The sequence below is a fragment of the Cydia strobilella genome, chromosome 14 (assembly GCF_947568885.1).
Source record: "Cydia strobilella chromosome 14, ilCydStro3.1, whole genome shotgun sequence".
Taxonomy (NCBI): Eukaryota; Metazoa; Arthropoda; class Insecta; order Lepidoptera; family Tortricidae; genus Cydia; species Cydia strobilella.
The window spans coordinates 8,683,422-8,707,330 of NC_086054.1; the positions used below are offsets into that span (position 1 = coordinate 8,683,422).

General features: G+C 38.4%; 2 protein-coding genes across 2 annotated transcripts; one reads left to right on the forward strand and one right to left on the reverse strand.

The window, feature by feature from the left end:
* Positions 1–1,023: 1,023 nt before the first annotated feature.
* Positions 1,024–23,215, reverse strand: LOC134747462 (uncharacterized). The gene is made up of 6 exons (XM_063682086.1): positions 23,093–23,215; positions 3,683–3,921; positions 2,918–3,155; positions 2,047–2,205; positions 1,369–1,555; positions 1,024–1,031 (listed from the first exon to the last, which is right to left on the reverse strand). The coding sequence occupies exons 1-6, from the start codon at positions 23,129–23,131 to the stop codon at positions 1,024–1,026; spliced, it is 870 nt and encodes a 289-aa protein (XP_063538156.1). The 5' UTR covers positions 23,132–23,215.
* Positions 14,510–17,382, forward strand: LOC134747392 (cytochrome P450 6B2-like). The gene is made up of 3 exons (XM_063682017.1): positions 14,510–15,624; positions 15,784–16,037; positions 17,204–17,382. Exons 1-3 carry the CDS (start codon positions 14,510–14,512, stop codon positions 17,380–17,382), a joined length of 1,548 nt encoding a protein of 515 aa, XP_063538087.1.
* Positions 23,216–23,909: the final 694 nt, after the last annotated feature.

Genomic DNA, 23,909 nt, shown 5'->3' on the forward strand with positions numbered 1-23,909 from the left:
TTCAAAATTCAATAATGATGAAGAGGTAAGTAATAAAATATGAAATATGCATATTTTTCGTATTCTTACATTAACAGTAGGTTTTTATGTTGATTACGACGTTTAAAGGAAACTAATATTAACACTCATCAATAAGTAGTCATGAATTGGAACAAGTAAAAACTTAAAAAAATTGGAAAAGTAAAAAGCACTAGTTCGCGAAAACCAACTTTCCGCACGCTAAACAGCCACGAAAAGTAGCACTTTTTGAGCAACTGTATTAAAAATAGATTTCTAATCGTAACTCTGCCGATGCAGAATATTAACTAGTACCAATTCCAACTTTCCATGTCCACAAACCCCCGTCCCGTTTAAGCGTTTTCACATTGTTCAATCCGATATCGGATGTCAGAAGGAAGTAAAATGTAAGATATATTTGTTTCTCTGTATTTATTTATGCATTTAATACCTAAATCATTATTACTAAAAAACTGGCCAAGTGCGAATCGGACCCGCACACCGAGGGTTCCGTACTTTTTAGTATTTGTTGTTATAGCGGCAACAGAAATACATCATCTGTGAAAATTTTAACTGTCTAGCTATCACGGTTCATGAGATACAGCCGGTTCATGAGATACAGACAGACGGACAGACGGACAGCGGAGTCTTAGTAATAGGGTCCCGTTTTTACCCTTTGGGTACGGAACCCTAAAAACGATAAATAACGCAAAAAAGTCGGACTTAATGCCAATGGCACTCTCCTGCAGCTGTTTTTGTCATAGGCGCCTTCCGACATCCGATATCGAAAAGGCGCTTCCAATAAATTCAGCCATGTCGGAGCCCCCCGTCAGCTGTCGGACCGATAATATTTACTTGTGTGCGTATGTGTGTGTAGGCATAATGCTTGTAGTAGTGTGCGTGACCGCAATAGACGCCGCCAGGGCGCGCCCCCGCGGCCGGACTACGCGGATGTAGGAAACTAGGAAGTAGGAACCTACATCCGTCGGATCGGACAATGTGAAATGTGAAAACGCTCTAGGTTTATCATTTTCCTGGTTGGTGTTATTAATGTTATGACTGTTATGAGATACTTTCTCTTTGGTGTGACTTAAAATAATAAGATATTATAGGTGCGTACTAATATCGTCCAAGGAGTTAATAATATGCCCTAGTGATTAATATCGGGTCACGCGCATTGAAAACGTCGTGGAAATCCTTCGTGTCGTGTGATTTAGCTATTAAAACAAAAATCAACAGTATATCGCTTTAATAATTTAGCCAAAGCATAAACATTCAAATTTTAACAACAACTCAAACCGTAAAAAAAACAAAAGCCTAGACAATACGTATAAAGACACAGTTTGTTTATATTTGCTGCTGAAAATTTACCATATATTATATGATCTTCGTCATCCAGAATAATATCATTCCCCATAACGGGTGTCGCCTGGGTCGTCCCAGTGGGGGGCATGTTGGAGACCAAACGGGGATCAATTGTTTGCGTAGGCGACTTTATGGAGTTTACAGCTCTCTCTTTATGGAGTCTCTTTTTACTAAAGTCGTATCTGGAAGTTGACTGAAATATAATAAATATAAAATATTATAACCAATTATGTAAATTAGTCAAAATGTCTATTGTATTTCGTTAATTTGCATATGACTTGCGGGGAAAAATGGTTTTCAAAAACGTCGGTAACCTCAGAGTTCATAATCTGAGAAATGTTATAGGGGTAGAGCAGAATTTGTCAAACTTATTACTATGTTTAAGTGATAAGTTTACTTATTCTCTTTTATATGGTGTGTTGGTAGTTGGTACTTGATTATTTAAACATTTAACTCTTTACGTCCACTTGCACCATTAACTAACCCGGGGTAAAACCTGGAGTTACCATGGTTGCCAGTACAATTTGACACTGGGTTAACGGTTCAATCGGTTAACCCCTGGTTAGTAGGATGGTGCAAGGGACGCCACGCCTTTCGTGTGCGGCGCCTCGTCGTGAATCTTATCGGAATGCGTGCGTCGGTTGACATTCTCGGCAGTCAAGGGGTTAAGAATGAAGCATTAACCATGATTAGCATAGTGGGCACCTTCCACTTGATGCTCATAGGCGCGAGACTCTGCAAAAAGTCTTCTAGTATGAAACGTGCGCGCGAGAGGATAGGATCCACCGCGCGCATGCGTACTGCGATCTCCACAGGCGTGGCCGAGTCCAAGTACTGGGTCAGCTGGAGCAATAAGCCAATTATTATGAGAGGCACAGACAGTCAATACACTACCTCGCTATAAAAACAAAACTTGTTTTTGCTATATTTCGTTTGTTTAATAAACTGGAGCTATATATTATAAACTAATTACAGGCCTAGATATACCTCATGTCATTGTATGTGCAAAGTTTCATTACAATCCAACACGTAGTCTTAAGGTGAATTTATAGATCATACAGAAACATCAACTTTTACTACGAGTAAATTACCAACCCCGAAATCTGGAAACTTGATACAGGGCTTGGGCTGTTATTAGTTTATATAGCTCTGGTATATAATATAAAACAAACGAAATAGAGCAAACACAAGTTTTGTATGAAAAAATTAAATACGCTGTATTTTTTTACTATTGTATCTGAAGCTACATAAACTAATTACAGACCTAGATATACCTAATCCTATTGTAAGTCCAAAGTTTCAGATCAATCTAGCTAGTCGTTTTAAAATGAGAGCGTAACTACGTTTGTATGGAGAACCGAGCTTGCCGGGGACTTAAGTTTTGATGGCGTTTCCTATTAACGATTGTAATCTTGGCTAGGCCCCAAGCTCTTCACCGCAATTGGAACCATACGTATGATCTAGTCTAGTATAGGTAGGTAGTCACGCTACAGGAGCCCCATAATTCTACAATAATCTGCAAGACATGCACGTTATGACAAACAGTTTTAAGGACCTGTTCAATGGGGCACCAGCCATTATCCTTGGTGATGCCAGGGTCTTCGGCCAGCATCCACACCGCAGCCAGCACCCTCGGCAAGGTGTCATGGGGCTCGCCCTGCATGAGCTGCGGGGTATGTACAAGAGCTGCTAAATCTGGCTCCACTTCCAACTTCGAGGTTGGCATGAGCAGCTTAGTCCGAGCTAACGTCTGAGCTAACTCTTGGATGACGCCATCATCATTTTCGAGATTTCTGAAAATATATGATTCCGAATTATGTGATTGAAAATATGTACATTAATTGTGATTGTGAATTTCACACGTAAGGTTTAGGATCTGTCAGTAACACTGTAACTGCCAATAATAGTCGGAAGTGAATAGATTTGGTTTTTTAATCTACAACTAATTACATCAAGCTAACCCCAAGCTCCCATGAGCCGTGGCAAAAAAAGCCTAAGCTTAAACTCTCACTGCAGCAGTTCCCAAAATGTTTAATTAACTAATAGCGTACTATAATGTAGAACAATTCTTCCCAGCAACGAGCCTCGAATATTCCATACACTCCAATCCTCCCAAGTCTTTAGAGTGTCTGATTGTCACTCGTTGTTAGGAACCCTTGTCCAACCAGCTCAAGACCAGAGCAGAGCAGGACGCCGCGATAAGCGGAAGTATGCTAAGATTAGATGGGGTAAGAAAAACATTGGGTTGGTTTCTCTCGTCCTGAACAAAAGAAACTATGTTTCTCTTACCCCATATGACATGACCCTAGAAGTTATTTACTTCAACAGCTCTAGCATAAGCCTGGAGATTTTCCCTGCAGCGGGCCTCGTATAATCCATACAATCCGATACATCCAAGTCTTTAGAGAGTTTGGGGTTGTCAGTCCCGAATGCATGTGCGAACTTTCGTTGCTGGGAGCCCTTGTCCAGCCAGTCCAATGTCAGAGCAGAGCGATACGCCGCGATGCCGGGGACGGTGCTGTACGTGTCGTTGTCTGGGTAGAAGTTATCGGCGGAACACTGGAAAGAACAATTACTAAGCGTTTATTCGTGTCAAACACTTGTCGCTCACTAAACTTTATTTTATGGATTGTATAGAAAGGATGCCAATATCTTATGGCAGAATTGTTGCAAAAGTGACCGCTTTCAGCTTTAAATAATAGTACCTAATCTCTCCGGTGGCGCTAGTTAGGCTCTGGGACATGAGTATAACATGAACCATATAAGGCAACAAATAACCCGACCAAATTACGTAGGTTGTTTTTGGTAGTATTTCGGTGTATGGTGGCGCCGCCTAATGAGGGCTATCGTTTTTTTGCTCACCAGTTGGCGCCTCTGTTGATGGTGGTCCAAAAGACTATAGAACAGCTGTCAGTCATTGAAGTGACAAGTGACATTTGACATTTCGAACTATGGAAAAGACCACCATCTACACTACCGCCCCTAGCGGCGAATTCATACGCGTTAGCCCTCATTACTGTTTTTTGATGGACACTTTTCATACATAGAGATTTGGCTCCTTTATATAGTCTCCATGCTTTATTTTTAACGAACTTCAAAATAAGGGAGAGTATTATACCAACAATACTAAATCCGCAAAACACATAGACAAAAGAACCCTGCCATTGTAATACAAGCGTGACTTTTTGTGATCTCACTTAACATAACTTAAGAAGTCGAAAATTAAAAAAAAAACCATACTATTTTACAAAAAAAAAGTTAAAAATATCTTAAAAGCAAAGACTCTAGTAACACATGCCGAACGAAGCTCCAAGAATCATATTACGAGAAACTTTTTCAATTCGTTGTTTGTAAAGTGGAATGATGGCATAAACGAGTTTATGAAAAAATCACTCCCGAGTATAATAACGTTGGGGTTCCATTAGACAACTGAATTAAACTTCACTGCTTCTTCTGAAGTAATCTGGTTTAATCAAATAAGGAGCTTAGCAAGGTATAGAAACTTTTCTTTTTAAATTACCTATTCAATATTATCTTATACCTTTAAACGAGCAATTCTTGTATACTTGTATATTTATATATTTCGTGGATCTTGGAAACGGCTCTAATGATTTAGATGAAATTTGCTATAGGGGGTTCTCTGGGAAAACGCGCATTTTTGAATTATTATATGTTTTCCGATCCGAGCAAAGCTCGGTCTTCCAGATATTTAATAATTAATCAGCCAGTTAAATTATTACTATTACATTTAAAAAACCCCAACGCAATTATGCCAAAAATGCCTAATATCATTTTGGAAAAGAGCTGATACTCTTAAAACTGCTGGATGGATTTTTATCAATCATAGGTAAGTACCACCGCAAGGAAATCGGTCCATCCATTTGAGAGCTACGATGCCACAGACAGACAGACAGACATTAGCATCAATCGTATATATAACACCCCTCTTTTTGCGTTGGGGGTTAAAATTTAAACATATATGTGCCATTTTCAACCAAAAGGGTACTTATTGTCGGTTTTCAATAAGGCGCTATTTACATATAGCTTCAATTTAGAATCAACCTTATCGACAACCGACAATGTGGTACCTTTTGATTGATAACGTCACATATTTAAAAAAAAATAGGAATTTATGAATGTTTCTCGTTAGCGAAAGAGGTGTAATTAATGAATTCACTACCAACGACCCGCTAGGCGAGTTCTCTGTTCGTATGCGCTTTTCATTACAATAGGGTTTTTTCCACATGTTGAATATTACAACTAAATCTAGTTAAATAGATAGAAAATGAGCAATTTATCACAATAAATTGGAAACTTAAAAAAATAATATGGGAATAATGAATAAATACAAGACTTCAGTTTAAAAAAATACTTTCTAATACCTACGTAAAAAATAATGGTACCATTCGATTCCTTACATTTTATTAAAAAATATTGTTCAGAACGACCCCGATGGATGGCCGATTGCGTCCGAAATTCAAAGATCGGCAATCATCGGAGCCCCTATATAACGTCCGCCGACAGCAGCCAACGACAATCTTCCAAACTACATTGAGCGCTAAAGTTGTACTGTAATTCAATCCTAAGTTATAAAATAAATCTTTGTACATCATTTTTAAACAACAAGTCTTCATTAAAGATCCACTTAGGCATCCCTGCATTACTTAGAAAAGAGCCTAGGCCTCATCAAATATATTGTACACCAACAATATACATAAACGCAATATTTCACCGACAAAATCGCAATTTCCTTGTTTTCCACGGCTTCTAAGCAATAACGACGTTACATGGTGACGTCACGATGTATTTGTTAGAAGCGTTTTGTCAGTAAAGTGCGGGTGCCAGACTTTGACCATCATTTGTGACTTTTGTATTGCTTTAAGAGAATGGGTCCCATACAGACATTTATTTTGATCCTCAAAAAAAAAACCTGATCGACTGATACCATTAATAAAAAATTGTGGAATACCCTATCGCTACAAAGCAGAAAAAACGCACTATCAGCTACAAGCGTAGCGTCGACTTTCGTTTGATCCATACTGAAAGCGACACCGTATATGCACTGCCAATAAATAATGAACAATCTATTGACTCAACCGCAGCGGTCAAATCCAACTGCGGTCGTTTATTTGCGAAAGCCATGTTTAAAGCCCCATGATGGCCATTATGGTTGGGGAGCCCAAGAGGGGATTTTTGTAGTTACTCGAGCGCGTCAGATTAAGTACCCCGTGGAGTCTACCTTTACCACTTTTAGCCGTCTATATTGAGCCGTTGGTTGGTGGGGGGGTTCAACAAATCGTTAAGTAGATTGTAGATTTGGCCATTTTAGTCCAAATTAATGCTATAGTTGTGCTATTACTCAATATGACAAATATTTGTATGCATATATTTAATCTGACGGTTACAATGTGAAAATCGGACGTGGTCAGATTAAGGAAATGCGTATAAATAAGTGTCATATTAAGTTATAGAAAAATTATAGCATTAACTTGGACCAAAACAACCAAATCCACAATCTACTTGATGATTTTTTTAACCCACCAACCCTGCGAAATTTAAAAAATAAGCTGTAGACGCTTTCCTGCTTGCTGCAAAAGAAAACTTTATTCAATCAATCAATATTTTATTGATAAAATATAAGTAAATATTTTACATGTCAATACAATACTTACAGCTAACGGGAACAGCATTTTATTATAATTTGAATTAAATATTACATAATGATCTAGGGTGCATCATTATTTTTGGGTCAAAATTAATTTTAATATATTTTAATTCGAATTATACAGGATAACCTTTTTTTCTTCTTATCATCTAATCTTTCGATTCCAATAGGTCTCTACGATGCTCGAGTAACTACACATTGAGCATCGCCGGCTCCCCAACTATTAAGCTACCTAATCGAAATTAATTTGCAGTTAATGGTTTTCTATTACTGGCATATCAATTTCAATGCTATGGTAAATTAATTAGAAAGTATCAAAGTAAATTGTTACTTTGTGCTCTCAGTAAATGTATAAGTAAGTAAGTACAAGTACATAAGGAAAACTAAGAAAAGCAGAATTCGGGTCTATTTCGGCAAATGCATGAACATTCTTGGTTTGTTTTCATCACGCAATCGCAAATTCCAGACTTTTACATCCCCTAGACACATTTACATGGTGACTAAACTAAAGCGTAGAGGTGCCTTACTCTTAGTTTAGTCACTATGTTAATGTCAAATATAGGGCCGCGGCGCTTCAGTCAAATTACCTACTCTAGTTTTTGCCTACCATGGCCAAAATTGCCTGGCTTAAAAAAAACGAACCGACCGATGTTAATGAAACGTCAAACTTAAGCAGCTGACCCTTGCTAATGGCAAAATGTTGCCAATGTTTAATTTTTTTGTTAAATACCTACGTATTTTAAAGGATTTGTGGTGTACTTTTCATTTGTGATGTCACGTTCATTATAGGGGTGTATAGCATGTATAGCGGTTTACCGCTCGCACTACAGATCGCCATTAGTTAGCGGTTGTGCGCTCATACTAAATTACCCAAGAACGCCAATGTGTAGTTGACCTCAATGTATTCATAAACTCTGTTTAGAACGCGAGCGATCTGTGCGGCAAACAAAATGTTAGTCAAAACAGTTGAGGCAGGTGAATAAAGTTACCAAACAACACGGCGGCGGAGCACCCCATTTACATCCTCGACGTGGTTAATGTGCTCGCTCTGTCACGGCTTTTGGGCCTGTCTCATGGGCTTTTCACGGGTTTTTTATGAAGCTCTGTACTGAGCGACTTGACCAATCCGCCATTTGTATTATAAAAATAGTCACCCAAATGTACCGTTATCTTTGATAATTTGGCATCAATCCTTGCATTGACATTGTTTGACGAAACATTGGCATCCGTTTACCATCACCTTAATTTATCAACGTGTTTCGCTGCTTGGCAATTGTTTTATTAAGTCTGATTCATATAATAAGTCTAATTTAATATTTTGTCTACGTTAACTTAACATTGTAATATTAACCTCTAATACAATAATGTAATTCTGTTAATTGGCAACATCGCGAACGTGGTTCAGGCAGATTTATAAACCGCGGTATAACATTGCCACTTTATCGTTAAATTACTAACCAAAATAAACACGAATTGTGTTTGGGATGTTGGTATTTCTCGACTAATTTAAATCGAGCGTTATGACTTTTTAACTTACGCCCGTAAAAACACAACATTACGAGTATACAGCCATATAACAATATCAAATCTTGTCAGTAAATAAGAACAAAAAAAAGCTATACTCATCCTGTTCTGTTGGGTGCTAGTACTAGTGTAAGACAAAGATAGTATGATTCTATCTGTCCATGTTTGAAATGAGACAGTCCTTTGACAAACTGTAACTAATAATGACTTATATGAATATATAAATTCGTGTAGAAAAATTTAGTAATTTATAGTGTATTATTCATAAAACTTAACGGGCCTGATTTAGTTAAATTATGTTTTATCCCTTTCTTACAAATACATAAGTCAAAATGACAGATAAAGACAAACGATAGCTAATTCAGGCTAGTAACGCGTTTATGAATAACGCCATAAGTAAATAAAGATTATGAACAATAAAATATATCTAAGTATACCTATCTACAGTATCTTTTCGTCCAAATTTCCGCAGTGTCTTAAGTCAAAAGTCTTTGACCAGTGTGTGTTGCCAGTGATGACATACGGATCTGAGACGTGGGCGCTAACGATGGGCCTCATAAGAAGGCTCAAGGTCACGCAAAGGGCAATGGAGAGAGCGATGCTCGGGGTTTCTCTGCGTGATAGATTCAGAAATGATGATATCCGCAGTAGCACTAGGGTCACCGACATAGCTCGCAGAATTGCAAACCTTAAGTGGCAGTGGGCGGGGCACATTGCTCGCGGAACTGATGGCCGGTGGGGCAGGAAGGTTCTGGAGTGGCGTCCGCGTACCGGAAGACGAACTGCTGGTAGGCCTTCAACGAGATGGAGCGACGACCTGGTGAAGGTCGCGGGAATTCGGTGGATGCGAGCGGCACAGGATCGGTCGGAGTGGCGAGCCCTGGGGGAGGCCTATGTCCAGCAGTGGACGTCTATCGGCTGACATGATGATGATGATGATGATACCTATCTAACATTATTTCTAACGAAACGGATATCAACCGGGAATAATTACTATTAAATTATATATTTTCAAAATTTCTTCAATGAAACCAGTGTTCAGCAAAATGTAAGGAAACATGGAAAGAAACATCGAATATCCCGCTCAACTAGAATATTTTGTACATTCTGCGACCAAAAACAAAACAACACATTCGATATCTAGCAAATAGTAAACAAATATACTTAAGTGAAACTTTCGTTATTAAAACTTTCGTTAATAAAATATTGTTTTACGAGTACGAGAAGTAGGTATTATACATATATCAAACATATTGGCGCGCTCCAAATCATTTTTCTAGAAATATTTTTGTGGAAGTAAACAGATCACATTTAAAATCATATTGCTGAATAAATTAAACATTGAAATATGTGTTCAAGTATATTATTATGGGGACCATCCATACCTTCCATTCAATTAACCCAGCAATAATTGACAAGTAAATTATCAAACCGCAAGTGGTTCAACCAAAGTAGTCTAGTTCCACGTGAGATAACAGGCCCCAAGGTTAAGGGGTTAAGGTCCAAACAAATTTACATCGTAAAAATGTTTAATGGCCCATCGCGCTGAAATAGGGTGTTAGCGCGAACAACTTTATTACGCGTATAAATTCGCCCGCCCGTCTTATTTTTCAGTGCAAGCAGTCAATTTCTTGAAATTTAATTAACGTTTATATTAAATTTGTGTTGTAATTATTTTCCTTTGCGCTCGTAGAGGAAGTGTAACGAGTGGCAAAGTGAAGCCAACACGGCAAAATGGAGCAACGTTAGCAATCACTAATCATGGGACTAATTTGATGGATTGTTGCAAAAAAAACAATCATGGGACTAATTTGATGGATTGTTGCAAAAAAAACAATGTTTTTAAAATACTTTATTATGTAAACAAAGAAACCGAAGTACTAAGTCATGTAAATATTACATCCAGGGGCGTAGCTAGAGGATATGGCGCCCGGGGCAGTCACTAAATTTGCGCCCCCTGACGACTGACAAAAGTTTCCCCGCTGCTGCCTTTTGCCCATTTTGCCCCCCCCCCCCCCCCTTGGATGGCGCCCGGGGCACTTGCCCCCTCTGCCCCCCCCCCTAGTTACGCCACTGATTACATCGTTAACGATGCTGAGGATATGAATGAAGTATTATCAAAGTTTACTGTTGTACTAAGTAAGGAAAAAATTGCCGCGCCGCGCTAAACTTGCGACGGAAGGTTTGCTGAAAGCACTGAAAGTATACCTACTTTACTTCTGATTAAAATTTTACTTGTCATATCCCTCGGCTATATCACTAGCTATTTTATACTAAAATTATATCGTATGTGGTATGCAAGATAACAATACAACTGAACATAAATGAAAATTAGACATGTTTTCGTGATTATTTTCTATCGAGCCAACTTTAACCTTTTAAGGTTATAGGAGATCGCTCTTTAGCGATAAGACCGCCTGTTGTCTGACTCTATCTTTAATCAATAGTTTTTCTTTGAGCTGTATCTTCTACTGGGGTGTGCCAATAATAGTTATTTGTTATACAAGGGTGCAAAGTTGTATTTTACCAGCGAGTGTGGAATTGAAACACGAGCAAGTGAAAGGATTCCATAGTTGAAATAGAATCCTGAGCGTAGCGAGTGTTTCAACACACGAGAAGTAAAATACATTTGCACCCGTGTGTAACACAAAACTTTTCGCCTCACTATAGCGAGGAAAGTGCAACATCCACAGGCGTTAGATCATCTTCATCACTGGAATCACTAATTTTTTTACGATATTATAACAATAAACTCTGGAAATTCTGTATTTTTACGTGAGAAGTTTTAAAGTAAAAATTTTGTTTACAATGTTGACATTTCTGACGTATGAAATGTCAATGATGCGTTTTGAAATTGCGTCGACTCAACTTGTGCGTTCAGAATTTGCGCGTTATTTAACATCATTATTAGAAAACAAACGTTTCTTATGGAATTTTAAGGTTTATGACTTAAAATCAGTAAATAAAACTAAATTTGGTTTTTTTTATTAAATTCTCAATCCATTTATTTAATGATAATTAATATCGAACGAACCATTATTATGAGCGTTTTACGTTTTGTTATCTGTCAAGCTACTTAAACACGCTCCATCCAAGGTCAAATTACTTTCCCCACTAGTGGATAAAATGCGTTTTTTCCCCGCTTGTTTTAAAGGATAAAAGACGGCTTTACGAGCTAGTGAGGGGAAAAGAGTATTTCACCTATCTACTTAACTATCTAAGGTTTAGGTTATGGTTAAAGTCTGCCCTTGAAAATAAAGTATAGTTTTCGTGCGAAATTACATTAGCCCTTGATAAAAATTTGTAAAAATTCAATATAGGAACTATAGTATTGGGTTAGGCCCCTCTGAATAAAAAATATTTTGACTATTAAATCTCATTACATAAAAGAATGTAAATTAATATAGATCTAAACGGCCCTTGCCAACAATTCCAACATACTGTGGCGATCTACATACCTAAGTAGATACATCTAAAAGCCAAGTCACTATGAAGCGCCCTTTTTCACGTGACATGATAAGAGGCAGACTGTGTCTCTTTCAACAGCACGTTGTTAGAAAGTGACGTTTGCTTAATCATATCGATAACTCCGTCCATCATTACGGCCGCACTCGCCTCACGTCGACAATTTAATTTTTCGCATCATAAAATAGCCGGGTCCGACATTATAGGATGGAAGTTTGCTACGGTCGGCCGACACCACTTTTGGGGTTTCGCGAAAAACGAGAATTGGATTTATTTATCTGCCTCTTTTACCGAGCCGACACCGGGCTCCCTTTAGTGAGCTGTGGCAAAAAGCCGGAACAAAGGCAACTGTCAGCATAGCATATAGCAAAAACCATAAAATAGCACTGTCACGCCCTCAAATCCTACGACTTCTCTTTCCACACAGACTCTACACTGTACACTGTATGTGATGTATGTGCATGACACTGCAAAAAGAAACACAAAATCATCGTTACATAAGACATGTCAGTCTGTGATAAACAATTTTAAAACTAACATTGTAAAATGAATGTTTTTACTTAGTAAGTAAGGTATATAATATTTATTTGATCGGATATCCTGCTCAGTGTCAACAAAAGATAATTAGGTACTAAATATTATGTTAGACCGGTTTACTATCATTTATCATGACCATTCATGCCATTAAAACGGGGATACATTGATTAATTTTAAAACTTTAACATGTGAAAATTCGACAAATTTATTTCATATGTCTTCGTCATAATCAAACCTTTCAAATGATCCTTGGTGAGTATGATTTATTTAAATGTCGCCTAACATATTTTATCATGAACTCCGTATGTTACATTTACTTAGTTATAAATAAACTATATAAATAACTGTGTTTAATAATAATAACAATTACGCACACCCACGCTCGTCTGTTATGAGATTGTACATCCCACGGAAATGTGAAGGTCGCGGCTTCCTAAACGCCAAATATCTTCACAACCGTGAGGTGTACCTACAATCTCAGGAATTATTTCCTCAACAACGAGTGTGGGATGCATCGTGATGTGGTGGCAGCAGACAGGGGCCTCACGCTGCTCTCCTTGGCAAACGAGAACTGGCACAAACCTGTGGTACTAAGCACCGAGGACCGCAAGACGGTATGGAAGGATAAGAAGCTACACGGGCGATTCTACAAGGCCATCATGTGACCCGATGTTGACCTGCCGGCGTCGGTGAACTGGCAACGATTCGAGGCCCTCTTCGGAAAAACCGAGGTCGACACGGTCGACATTTGTCGGGCATGCCGCCGTCCCGGAGAGTCACTTAGGCATATTATCTCCGGTTGTTCTCATCTTGCTAACGGCGTGTACTTGCACAGACATAATAGCCAGAATTATTCACCAGCAGCTTGCTCTCCTATACGGCCTTGTCGACCGCGAAGTGCCGTACTTCAAGTACTCACCTGCGCGAGTTCTCGAAAATGGTCGTGCTACGCTCTATTGGGAACGATCAATCATCACTGCCAATAAGTCGCTACATCGTGCTGATAGACCGATCGCTCCAATCCCCCCCCCCCCCTTATCTCCGAAACTACTGGATCTAAAATTTTGAAAAAAAATCTCAAAATAGTTATTTACCTATAGATGACAGGAAAACCTATTAGAGTACAGTCAAGTGTGAGTCGGACTTAATTACTTAGTTTTTGATCCGATCCCTACGGGTTTTTAAAGACATTTCATTGTTATTAAAGTGGCACTTTATTTTTGTTAATGGGAATGTAGAAAAATATGGAAAAAAGGTACAAATTTTAACAAAAGACCGACCGCCCCATCTTTTTTTCCTTGAAAATTATTGGCGAAAAAGCCTGCTGTGTATGCCAGTTGCGAAAATAGGTAGCAGAACTGTCAGTGAACAAGAAGAATAATTATTATAAAAACAAAAAACCCGACTGCTTACATATATTTTAAATGGTATTTTCACTAGCTTTCATTTGATACCCATATTCCTATGGTAAGCCCCCCCCCCCCTTTTTTTTCATTTTCGGGCGCTATTTTCAAAATGTATGTAGCCTATGTCACTACCACAATTCTGACGAATTCAACGACACCTCGTATGTTAAAAACCGTCCAACCTTTTGGGCTGTAGGTAGGGCGTGCCGAAGAAATGGACATACATACATACGCTCGAAAAACATTGCCCTACTCTGACGCCGTCGAGTAAAAATAAAATCGGTTATTTTCAATAAAATGCCAAATTAACCAAAACTAAAAGTATCATTTAAAGCACCATCGTAATTAAAGCCACCCCGCTTTAATCAGAAACTGTAGGCACTTTGGCAGTTGAGCGTCATACAATTTAATCAGCAAATGATAACCAGTCACAAAAAACGAGTTTATAAAACGATACAATTTCGTATCTTACTTATTCGGCAGAGTAATCTCACAGCCGACACAAGCGCAGATTTTATTTCATTAAGGTCTTGTTTTCCGCTTTACTATAATGTTGTGGGTCCTACTAGGATTATTTACAATTTCACTTTTGTTATATTTTTATGGAACGCGAACTTTCGGGTACTGGGCCAAGCGTGGAGTCAAGCACGATGCTCCAGTACCATTCTTTGGCACCGCGAAACGGCAGTTCTTTCAGCAGATAGCCTTCGCCGACATTTATGATGAGATGTACCAGAAGTATCCCAATGAAAGATTCGTCGGATACTATCTCATGACTGCTCCGTTGCTAATTCTAAGGGATCCCGAATTAGTTAAACATGTTTTAGTGTCCGATTTCAACCATTTCCAAGCAAGAAATGTATTTCCACTCGACGACCCTCCCGAACCGATGATGAAAAATTTGTTTACCGCTGAAGGTGATCTCTGGAAATTGGTGAGGCAGAGGATGACGCCTGCGTTCACGAGCGGCAAGTTAAAGGCGATGTTTCCCCTGATCGTGGCGAGGGCTGAGAAGCTGCAGCGAGTGGCGACCGAGGCTGCGGCGAGCGGCGCCGAGGTCGACATTCGGGACCTCATGGCGCGCTACACCACCGACTTCATCGGCGCCTGCGGCTTCGGCATCGACACTGACACACTCAGCGATAAGAACAATATGTTCAGAAAGTTGGGGCAACGCATGTTCACCCAGGAAAAAAGGGAGATGTTCGTTGGTATCCTTAAACATATGATGCCGAGATTGACGACCAGTTTACACTTCATGGCTCCTATGGTTGAGAATCTGACTATAAACTTAGTTAAAACTATAATGAAGGAGCGCAACTATAAGTCTTCGGGTAGGAATGATTTTATTGACATGCTTCTGGAATTGAAAGCAAAGGGAAAGATGGTGGGCGAGTCTGTAGTGCATAAGAAATCTGATGGAACACCTTGCATTACTGAGATTGAGATGGATGACGAGCTGATAGCAGCTCAAGTGTTCGTGTTTTTCGCAGCCGGGTTCGAAACGTCCTCCTCGGCGACCAGCTACACGCTTCATGAACTGGCGCACCATCCCGAGCACCAGAAGAAATGTCAGGAGGAAATTGATAAGGTGCTTGCGCGTTATGATAACAAACTATGCTTTGATGCTATTATGGAGTTGAAGTATTTGGACATGTGTTTCAGGTGGGTAAAATTCCATAATACAATTATGTAATCTACATTTAGGCTAGACCTCCGAAACGATAGTATTCCACCTGTTCCAATCTTGTTGTAGGAAGTAATCCCACACGAACATGTTGTTATGGTAATATCTTTGTAAACAAGTATTTCCATTATTTTCAGTGAAGGCATGAGAATATTCCCTTCCCTCGGCTACCTGCAGCGTAAATGCGAGAAGCCCTACACTATCCCGGGCACTGACGTGACAATCGACCCCGGGGTCAACGTCATTGTCCCAGTCAAGTCGCTGCACCTGGACCCGCAGTACTTCCAGAACCCGAAGGAGTTCCGTCCGGAACGGTTCCACCCGGACAATGTGGGAAGCATCAAGAAATACGTGTACCTACCATTCGGATCTGGACCTAGAGCTTGTATTGGTGAGTAATATACGGAAACTAAATAACTAGCTTTCTTTAAACTATCAGTTTTATTTCATAGTCTAAATATTAATTTGCAATGCTCAAGTTCAAGTGCAAATACTTTCTTCTCCCTATGCATACCTCACCGGCCAATAATAAAACAATATGTGGGAGTACAGTGAGATGATGGCATTGTATTGAATATTTGCAGAAAAACATAGTTTTTTTTTTATCCAATGAATTCAGTAAGCAATTGTGACTCTAGAACGGGTTCTTGGGCTTCAATTATATCTACATGCGGAATTTAAAAACAATAAAATTAAATCGCGGTAGACCCGTTCGTATAATTAAATGTGAAGCACGAACTTTTATGAATACAAAAAAAAAATAGAAACAAGGGACTAGTTACGATTATTACCTAACTAGTCAAAACAGCTACTCTTGTGTAAGAGTATGTGTGTACATCAATTCAATTTGTAGGTAAGTAAAGAAATGCAAGGAGTATCACAATTCATCGACATCATATATATGTGTCTTTGCTGAATTAGTGTTATTATCTAAAATTATAAACTGAAATAGATGTTATATATTATAAGCAAAAAAGTGACAAAGCTGGTGGCCGAGACAATTCAAAATCTAATAAAATAATTTAATTTTCATCACACTTGTGCAGTAAGCGTGCTATTTTATGCAAGTGCAGCGGGAACTAAAGTCCATTTTACTCCCATGGGAGTTATAGTTTTTTTTTTTTTATTATGTAACTAACTCATACGAACGAAGCAAGTATGTTCTCTCTCAAAATACTTGTTAAAAATCAAGGTATAAAATGAGTTTGAACTTGCATAATACTAACGTTTATTAATTTAATTGCTTTGTTTACGTTTAAAAATATTTAATTTTATCCATTGAATAGGCGTTTAAATTATTTTTAAGTACACAATTTTCTATCGTGGCTGAATTCCGGACGGGTAGCGGGTGGGTCCGTGCCTTCGATGCCTAACCAGTGAAAACATTACAGTATGACGGACGAATGTTTGAAATGTCACCATATTTAAGAATTATTACGCTTAAAACTTAGTTTTTTTTTTAAGTATGATGAAAAACATTGTGTGTAACTCAGGGGATAGAAATATTGCAAACTGGAGTCTTTAATTCAGCTATAATGAACAATAATGCTTTTACAGGCGAGCGTCTAGGCTACATGCAGTCCCTGGCCGGCATGGCAGCACTCCTGAGCCAGTTCACGGTGGCGCCCAGCAAGAGCACGCTCCGCAAGCCGCTCATCGACACCACTGTCCTGGTCGTTCAGACCATCAAAGGAGGCCTACCGCTCTCCCTCACCCCCAGGAAGAAGACACAGTGAAACTATCAGCGCCAATTAATACTTGCATTTATATATCCTCCTGACAAATGGCGTCCTACATGCAGTACATAAGCTTCAATCAAGTTTTTGGCAACTTGATAGAGCTTAAATTTAAACTGGCTTTTATCACAAGGAATCACAGAATGCCCAGAAGTATTGGAAATTTTAATGTACAGGGTTGGGCAGATTAAGTGTCCCAGTTTTGTGCTGCCATTTTACTTAAATATAGCGGAACTTTTTTTAACTATGAGTCTTTATGATTTCTAGACGTCAGCTTGATATATATTGTTTTTTTATATTGTTTTCAACATGGAAGCGAAACGCCAGCTCGTAAATTTCTACAAGCAAAAATTCCGACCGTGCGAGATATTGAAGAAGCTAAAACATTTAGATATTAATGTAAGGTACATACCTCGGACCATTAAGCGATTTAAAAAAAGCAGGATCTCCAAGAATCAAGCCCAAACCTGGTCGAAAACCATCTGTTCGTGTCAAAAATGTAATTAAAAGCGTTCGTGAGCGTGTTCGGCGAAATCCAGCCCAAAGTGCAATTAAACTTACTAAAGATATGAAAATAGCCCGACGATCAATGAGTCGATTATTATGACATGATCTTGGATTGAAGGCCTACAAAAAACAAAAAAATCATGGATTAACAGATGGCCAAAAAAAGCTAGAGTATAAAAATGCAGGGACTTGCTAGCTTGGCATGAGGGCGATGAAGTTATTTTTTCCGACGAAAAGATGTTTCAATTACAAGAATCAACAAAATGATCGTGTTTACGGTGCTTTATTAAGGGATATAGTAGATAAATAAGCCGTACAGCGGTTTCAGTGCGTCGGCTGTCATGGTTATGGGGTGCCATATCACCTAGGGGCAAACTAACACTACTGTTCATCGATCGGGTAGTAAACATTTACCAATACTACTACTTATATTCAGAACGTGTTGCAGGGTCATATGCTAGAAAATATACGAAAGTTGTATGGGGATGACTATTATTGCTTTCAACAAGACAGTGCCTCCTCTCACAAAGCTAAACGTACACAAGACTTGTGTCGAACAAATTTGACAGATTTTGTACCGTGGCAAGAATGGCCTGCACATCTTCACCAGACTTGAATCCGTTGGACTTTTCTATATGGGGATATGCTCAGCAGGATTGGAAGCACACAGGGAAAATGCTTCCAGCACACAGGGAATGAAATTAAATTCATTCAAGGATCGGTTGGTCAAGATATGGTACGATGTAACAGATGAGGTAGTGCGTGCCGCGTGCAACTCATTCTATGGTAGAATGCGTAAAGTTATACAGGTTAAAGGAGAGCGATTGGAGCTAATGAATTTATTTTGTAAATATAGAGTATGCTTAAAATAAAAACATGTTTAATATTGAAATTTGAAGTTTTCTTTTAATTTTATGGCTATTTTAAACTGCTCAACCCTGTACATACTACACTTTCGATCGATGGTGGTAGACCCAACTGTAGAGCTAAGGTATAATATGAAACGAGGTTCTGAAACATTATTCTTATCAGCTATATAGTATATGCTCTATTACCATTATAATTACCAATTTTTTCCCTCAAGCCAAACATTCTTATTAGGATCTCTCTTAAACCAAATGGATTGACCAACTACTAATTTTATCACTACATAGTATAAAACAAAGTCGTTTTCCGCTCTGTATGTATGTCTGTCCCTATGTACGCTTAGATCTTTAAAACTAGGCAACGGATTTTGATGCGGTTTTTTTTAATAAATAGAGTGATTTAAGAGAAAGAATTATATGTATAATTTGTAAAGGTTTTGTGTAAATTACTTGAACTACCCGTGCGAAGCCGGGGCGGGTCGCTAGTTATAATATAAGGCTTTAACTCGGAAAATATTAAATCTACAGAGCCAATTCTAGTTTCGTATTTTAGCATGTATACTTACTTTAAAAACGTCTTGAGGAAGTACTATCAAAAACTATTCCTTTAGGATTAATCTCCCAAATCTTAAAAAAATCGTAAATCTCGCGATTTTTTTTAGATATTAGGTAGATTTTTTACAAAGTTGCGTTCGGCGCTCGAGGTCTCGAACTTGGATTATTCGTTGGGCCTACATCATAATCAAGTCAAAAAACCAGAACTACCGGATTTGACGCAAACGCTAAATGTTTAAATTTACTGTATTGATAAGGTGATCTTCCTCGCAGTCTGTTGTTGATTTTTGACCGCCTACTTGTTTTGCCGACCTCTACCACGACAAACCATGATTTGTCTATAAACTAATTATGAAATTCTCAATTAATTTATTCCAGTATGTATAAATAAACTGCTAATAATGTGTAACTTGTGTAAGTAGGACAAATGAGAAGTATAATCTGTGTGTGCCGATATCGTAATATTCGAATATAATGAGGTCATCGGCCGAGGTAAAACACATAAAAACATGGTAATAGAGAACACAATTACCATTTAACCGCGGGCAGGTGCGAAGAAGGCCGTAAAGCGAATTTCAGCTTCGCCACAGTCAGAATATTATCTTTTAAGAACACAAATTGGCAGTAAATAAGAACAAAATAAACTATATTCAGCATTTTCTTTTGGGTGATAGTACGTGTGTAAGACAAAGATAGTATGATTCTCTCTGTCTATGTTTCAAATGAGACAGTCCTTTGACAAACTATATATCGTACCTAATATACATGGTGTTTTTTTTAAACTCCTTTAATTTCAGGGTATAGCCGTGGGTATAGCTATTAAGTACATATTTAAGGAAAATGAATGGCATGTTTTTTAGGGTTCCGTACCCAAAGAGTAAAAACGGGACCCTATTACTAAGATTCCGCTGTCCGTCTGTCTGTCTGTCACCAGTCTGTATCTCATGAACCGTGATAGCTAGACAGTTGAAATTTTCACAGATGATGTATTTCTGTTGCCGCTATAACAACAAAAAGTACGGAACCTTCGGTGCGCAAGTCCGACTCACACTTGGCCGGTTTTTTTTTGTCTTAAAAAGTAATTAATAGCATTGTTGTAACACGGACATTATGTTTTAATCCACCAAACAATTGAAAACTATGACATATTCGAATTCGAATATCGATCGTCCGAGACCGCGCGAGATAGTAGGTACTTGTGTTATGTAGCACATGTATGAATTCATACTAAACAAAACACTAATCAACTTGTAAACAGGCCCTAAGGCAAGTGTACACGCTCGTAGAGGCCTTATTAAAAAAAAATCATTAATTATCTCCAAAATAGAGTTAATTAGAATAACGGTTTCTTTGAGAAAGTTACTTAATTTAAGCTCAGGAATGCAGCCTTGTAATGAGGGCTAACGCGTATGAATTCGCCGCTAGGGGCGCTAGTGTAGATGGTGGTCTTTTCTATAGTTCGAAATGTCAAATGTCACTTGTCACTTTAATGACTGACAGCTTTTCTATAGTCTTTTGGACCACCATCAACAGAGGCGCCAACTGGTGAGCAAAAAAACGATAGCCCTCATTAAACGGTTTAAAAAAACACCGTGTATAAATATTTATAAATACCTACTTAAATACATAGAAAACACTCATGACTCAGCAACAAATATCCGTGCTCGTCACACAGATAAATGCCCTTACCAGGCTTTGAACCCGGGAACATCGGCTTCATAGGGGGTCACTATATCGACTAGGCTAGACAGGTCGTCCAAAAAAGGTACATAAAAATAAAATAATAAATAAATAATGGGGCACAGATCAACCTAGCCCCAAACTAAGCAAAGCTATGCCCTATGGATGCTAGGCGACGATATACATATGTACTTACATATATAGATAAATACATACTTATACACATGGAAAACACCCATGACTCAGGAACAAATAAATGCACATGTCAACCGAAATACTGGTTTTACTGAGTTAACTGTGCCCCAGCCGACCGAACGCCGCGGAAAATTATTTTACCGGCCCATCTATCAAGCAAGATACACTTTACGATGACCATAAAGGGAGATCGCCATTTTTCATCCTCCGAGTTTTATGGTAGGGTTAAGGAAATTAGAAATTAGGCAAATAACGTTATGGATAAACAAGTAATGTGAAAATCGATTTAACCAGTTTTGGTATTATATTTGGTTTATTTTATCGTTTTCTTCGACATATTCATGTATCAGCTCATGTTGTGACTATATCTTTACAGTGAAGAGTAAGGGTGACTGCTATAGTTATTGGCCACTCCATAGTAATTGGCCACTCCTAAGAATAAGGTAAATTGGCTTGTTTCTTTCTGATTTCTCAATGTGTTGTGGCCAATTACTATCGAGTGGCCACTATCTAAGTCACCCTATCCCGATGTTGGCAGAGAACTGCTGTTACTTTTGGGCTCCTGCCCAATACCACCTGCACCTAAATTAATACTATTACTTTTCGACTCCGTCCAAAGACTCCAAAGACGTGCTGTACGAATCGTCGACGATCCCAAACTCACAAGCGATATTGAACATATAAGGAGAGATTTTACCTTACTGCACCGCTCGCTGTCGGCAGGGTGTTCATCCTCACATCCTATGGTCTACCCTATGGGCTACCTTAATGGTCGCTCCGGCTGTGGAATGAGCTCCCTGCCAAGTTTTTTTTTTGAGAGGCTACAGTACGGGGTTCTTCAAAAAACAGAGGTGTACAGGTTATAAAGGGTCGTGAACACGCATGTAACACCCCTGGAGTTGCAGATACCATCAGTCGGGTCGTAGGTATGCTTGTTTGCCACCGATATGTACTTAAACAAACAATGCCTTTTGGAATTAACTGAACAACGACTATGTTGTTGCCAGTGTTGCGTTCTAGAAAGTTCTGACCTACTAACTGTCCCGATAGGTATGGGAAATTATAAATGAGTAGGCAGACCTACCTATTGACCCTATTATTAATTTAACCTTCACAATAGCTGCGCGATATTAGGGTAGTGTGAACATGACTGTTTTGCCAAATTGTTCTTATCGATACCTTGATTGCATCGAGCTATAATTATGTACCTACTATAAATAGATAGGTAGATAATAGTTTTTTATAAACCTATAGTCTTATCTTATAATTTCGGGGGCCCTTGCGGATACACTTCGACCCATAGGGATCTTTTGTGCAGTTACCCCCTAGGAAAGATCCGTCCGCTACTCAAGAGCTTTCCCCACCATCTCCATATGCCGGATGATGGACCTTATGGGTAGCGTTTTGAATTCCTTTGGTTCCAGATAGCCTGTTCCAAAGTCCTTCATTCTTTGTCCAACCAGAGTCTACCCCTTGTATAAAGAGCTTTGAGTGCTTTAGACCCGTCAGACTGTCCCATTCTTCCTGGTGTTAGGTCTTAGTAAGGTCTTTGATAGCCGTTGTGATGGTTCCCTGTGAGAGCCCCACGAATGGTTCCGGACCTATAAGGTTGTTTGCAGATCCGGCTCTGGCAAGTTCATCTGCCTTTGCATTGGCATAAACCTATAGTACTGTAAGTACTAGTAATATATTGTATCAGATTACTTTTGACAGCACCACCTTTTAGCTGTAAAGCCAGGAAATTTGAAGGGGACAAAAGTCATGGCGCGAAAAATTACCGTTTTGCGTTGGCTCCCTCTTAACGTAATTTTAAAGCTTAGTTATGCGGGATTAGGTTCCGTTTAAGTAAAAAATAATGTGTAAAAATCGTGAAACTACAATCTGTGTAAATATTAAGTTTAACTCACGGCAATCCATAACAATGCGAAGGCACCTATCTGCAACATTTTCTTTCTGCTAAATGGTTCATCATTGGGATATTGATGAGAAATATCTCGAAAAACTTGGTATTTTAAGCATTGTACCGATATTATGAAATTTATGAAGGAAAGTGTCAAACTAACATGTAGGTAGGTACCTACATTGAATGACATCGACGCTAGAAAGGAGAAATGGGATAAACGACACGTAGCTAACTTTACAAGACAGCCAAAAAACTGCGATATTTTCTGAAAAAGTCGAATATCTTAACTGAGTAACTTTATATGGTTATAGTGATGTTTTCTATATTCTCCTATCATAATTTTACCTTTAAATGGGTTATTTTAGAATTTAGTGTCGCTTAAGCAAAATGACCGTAAAAATAAAGTTAGGTTATAGGTATCTTACCGACATGTTTCACAATAAATTATTCAGGTAAAAGAGTCCAAGCTAAATTTGGCATAATAATTAATAGTGAAAATTATCTTACTGCAAAAGATGCTTATTGTAGAGTCAAGTAAAAGTATATAGATGTAAAAATCGACATGGAAAAAATCAAGATAAATTATCTCATCACTTTTCAAGGAACTATTTAATTTGATAAGCTACTAAACTTATGGGACACATTCAGATTCAACCTAGGGTAGGTACATCCTATTATTTTTTTAGTTATCAAGCACGAACACTAACTTTTGTTAGTATGTATGAATGATTAGGTTATATAATTTTTGAAAACCTGACTTGGTATTTTCTGAAAATATGAAAAATAATATCAAATACAAAGTAATAAAAAAAATTACTATA

What these genes read in the sequence shown, in the direction of transcription:
- LOC134747462 (XM_063682086.1), bottom strand. Translation starts at nt 23,131, where the DNA reads ATGTTGCAGATAGGTGCCTTCGCATTGTTATGGATTGCC. An exon ending in CTTATGCTAGAGCTGTTGAA is followed by an intron (nt 3,156 to 3,682) that starts GTAAATAACTTC and finishes ATATATTTTCAG; the next exon opens with AAATCTCGAAAATGATGATG. An exon ending in GCTGGTGCCCCATTGAACAG is followed by an intron (nt 2,206 to 2,917) that starts GTCCTTAAAACT and finishes TTATTGCTCCAG; the next exon opens with CTGACCCAGTACTTGGACTC.
- LOC134747392 (XM_063682017.1), top strand. Translation starts at nt 14,510, where the DNA reads ATGTTGTGGGTCCTACTAGGATTATTTACAATTTCACTTTTGTTATAT. An exon ending in TATTTGGACATGTGTTTCAG is followed by an intron (nt 15,625 to 15,783) that starts GTGGGTAAAATT and finishes CATTATTTTCAG; the next exon opens with TGAAGGCATGAGAATATTCC. An exon ending in TGGACCTAGAGCTTGTATTG is followed by an intron (nt 16,038 to 17,203) that starts GTGAGTAATATA and finishes ATGCTTTTACAG; the next exon opens with GCGAGCGTCTAGGCTACATG.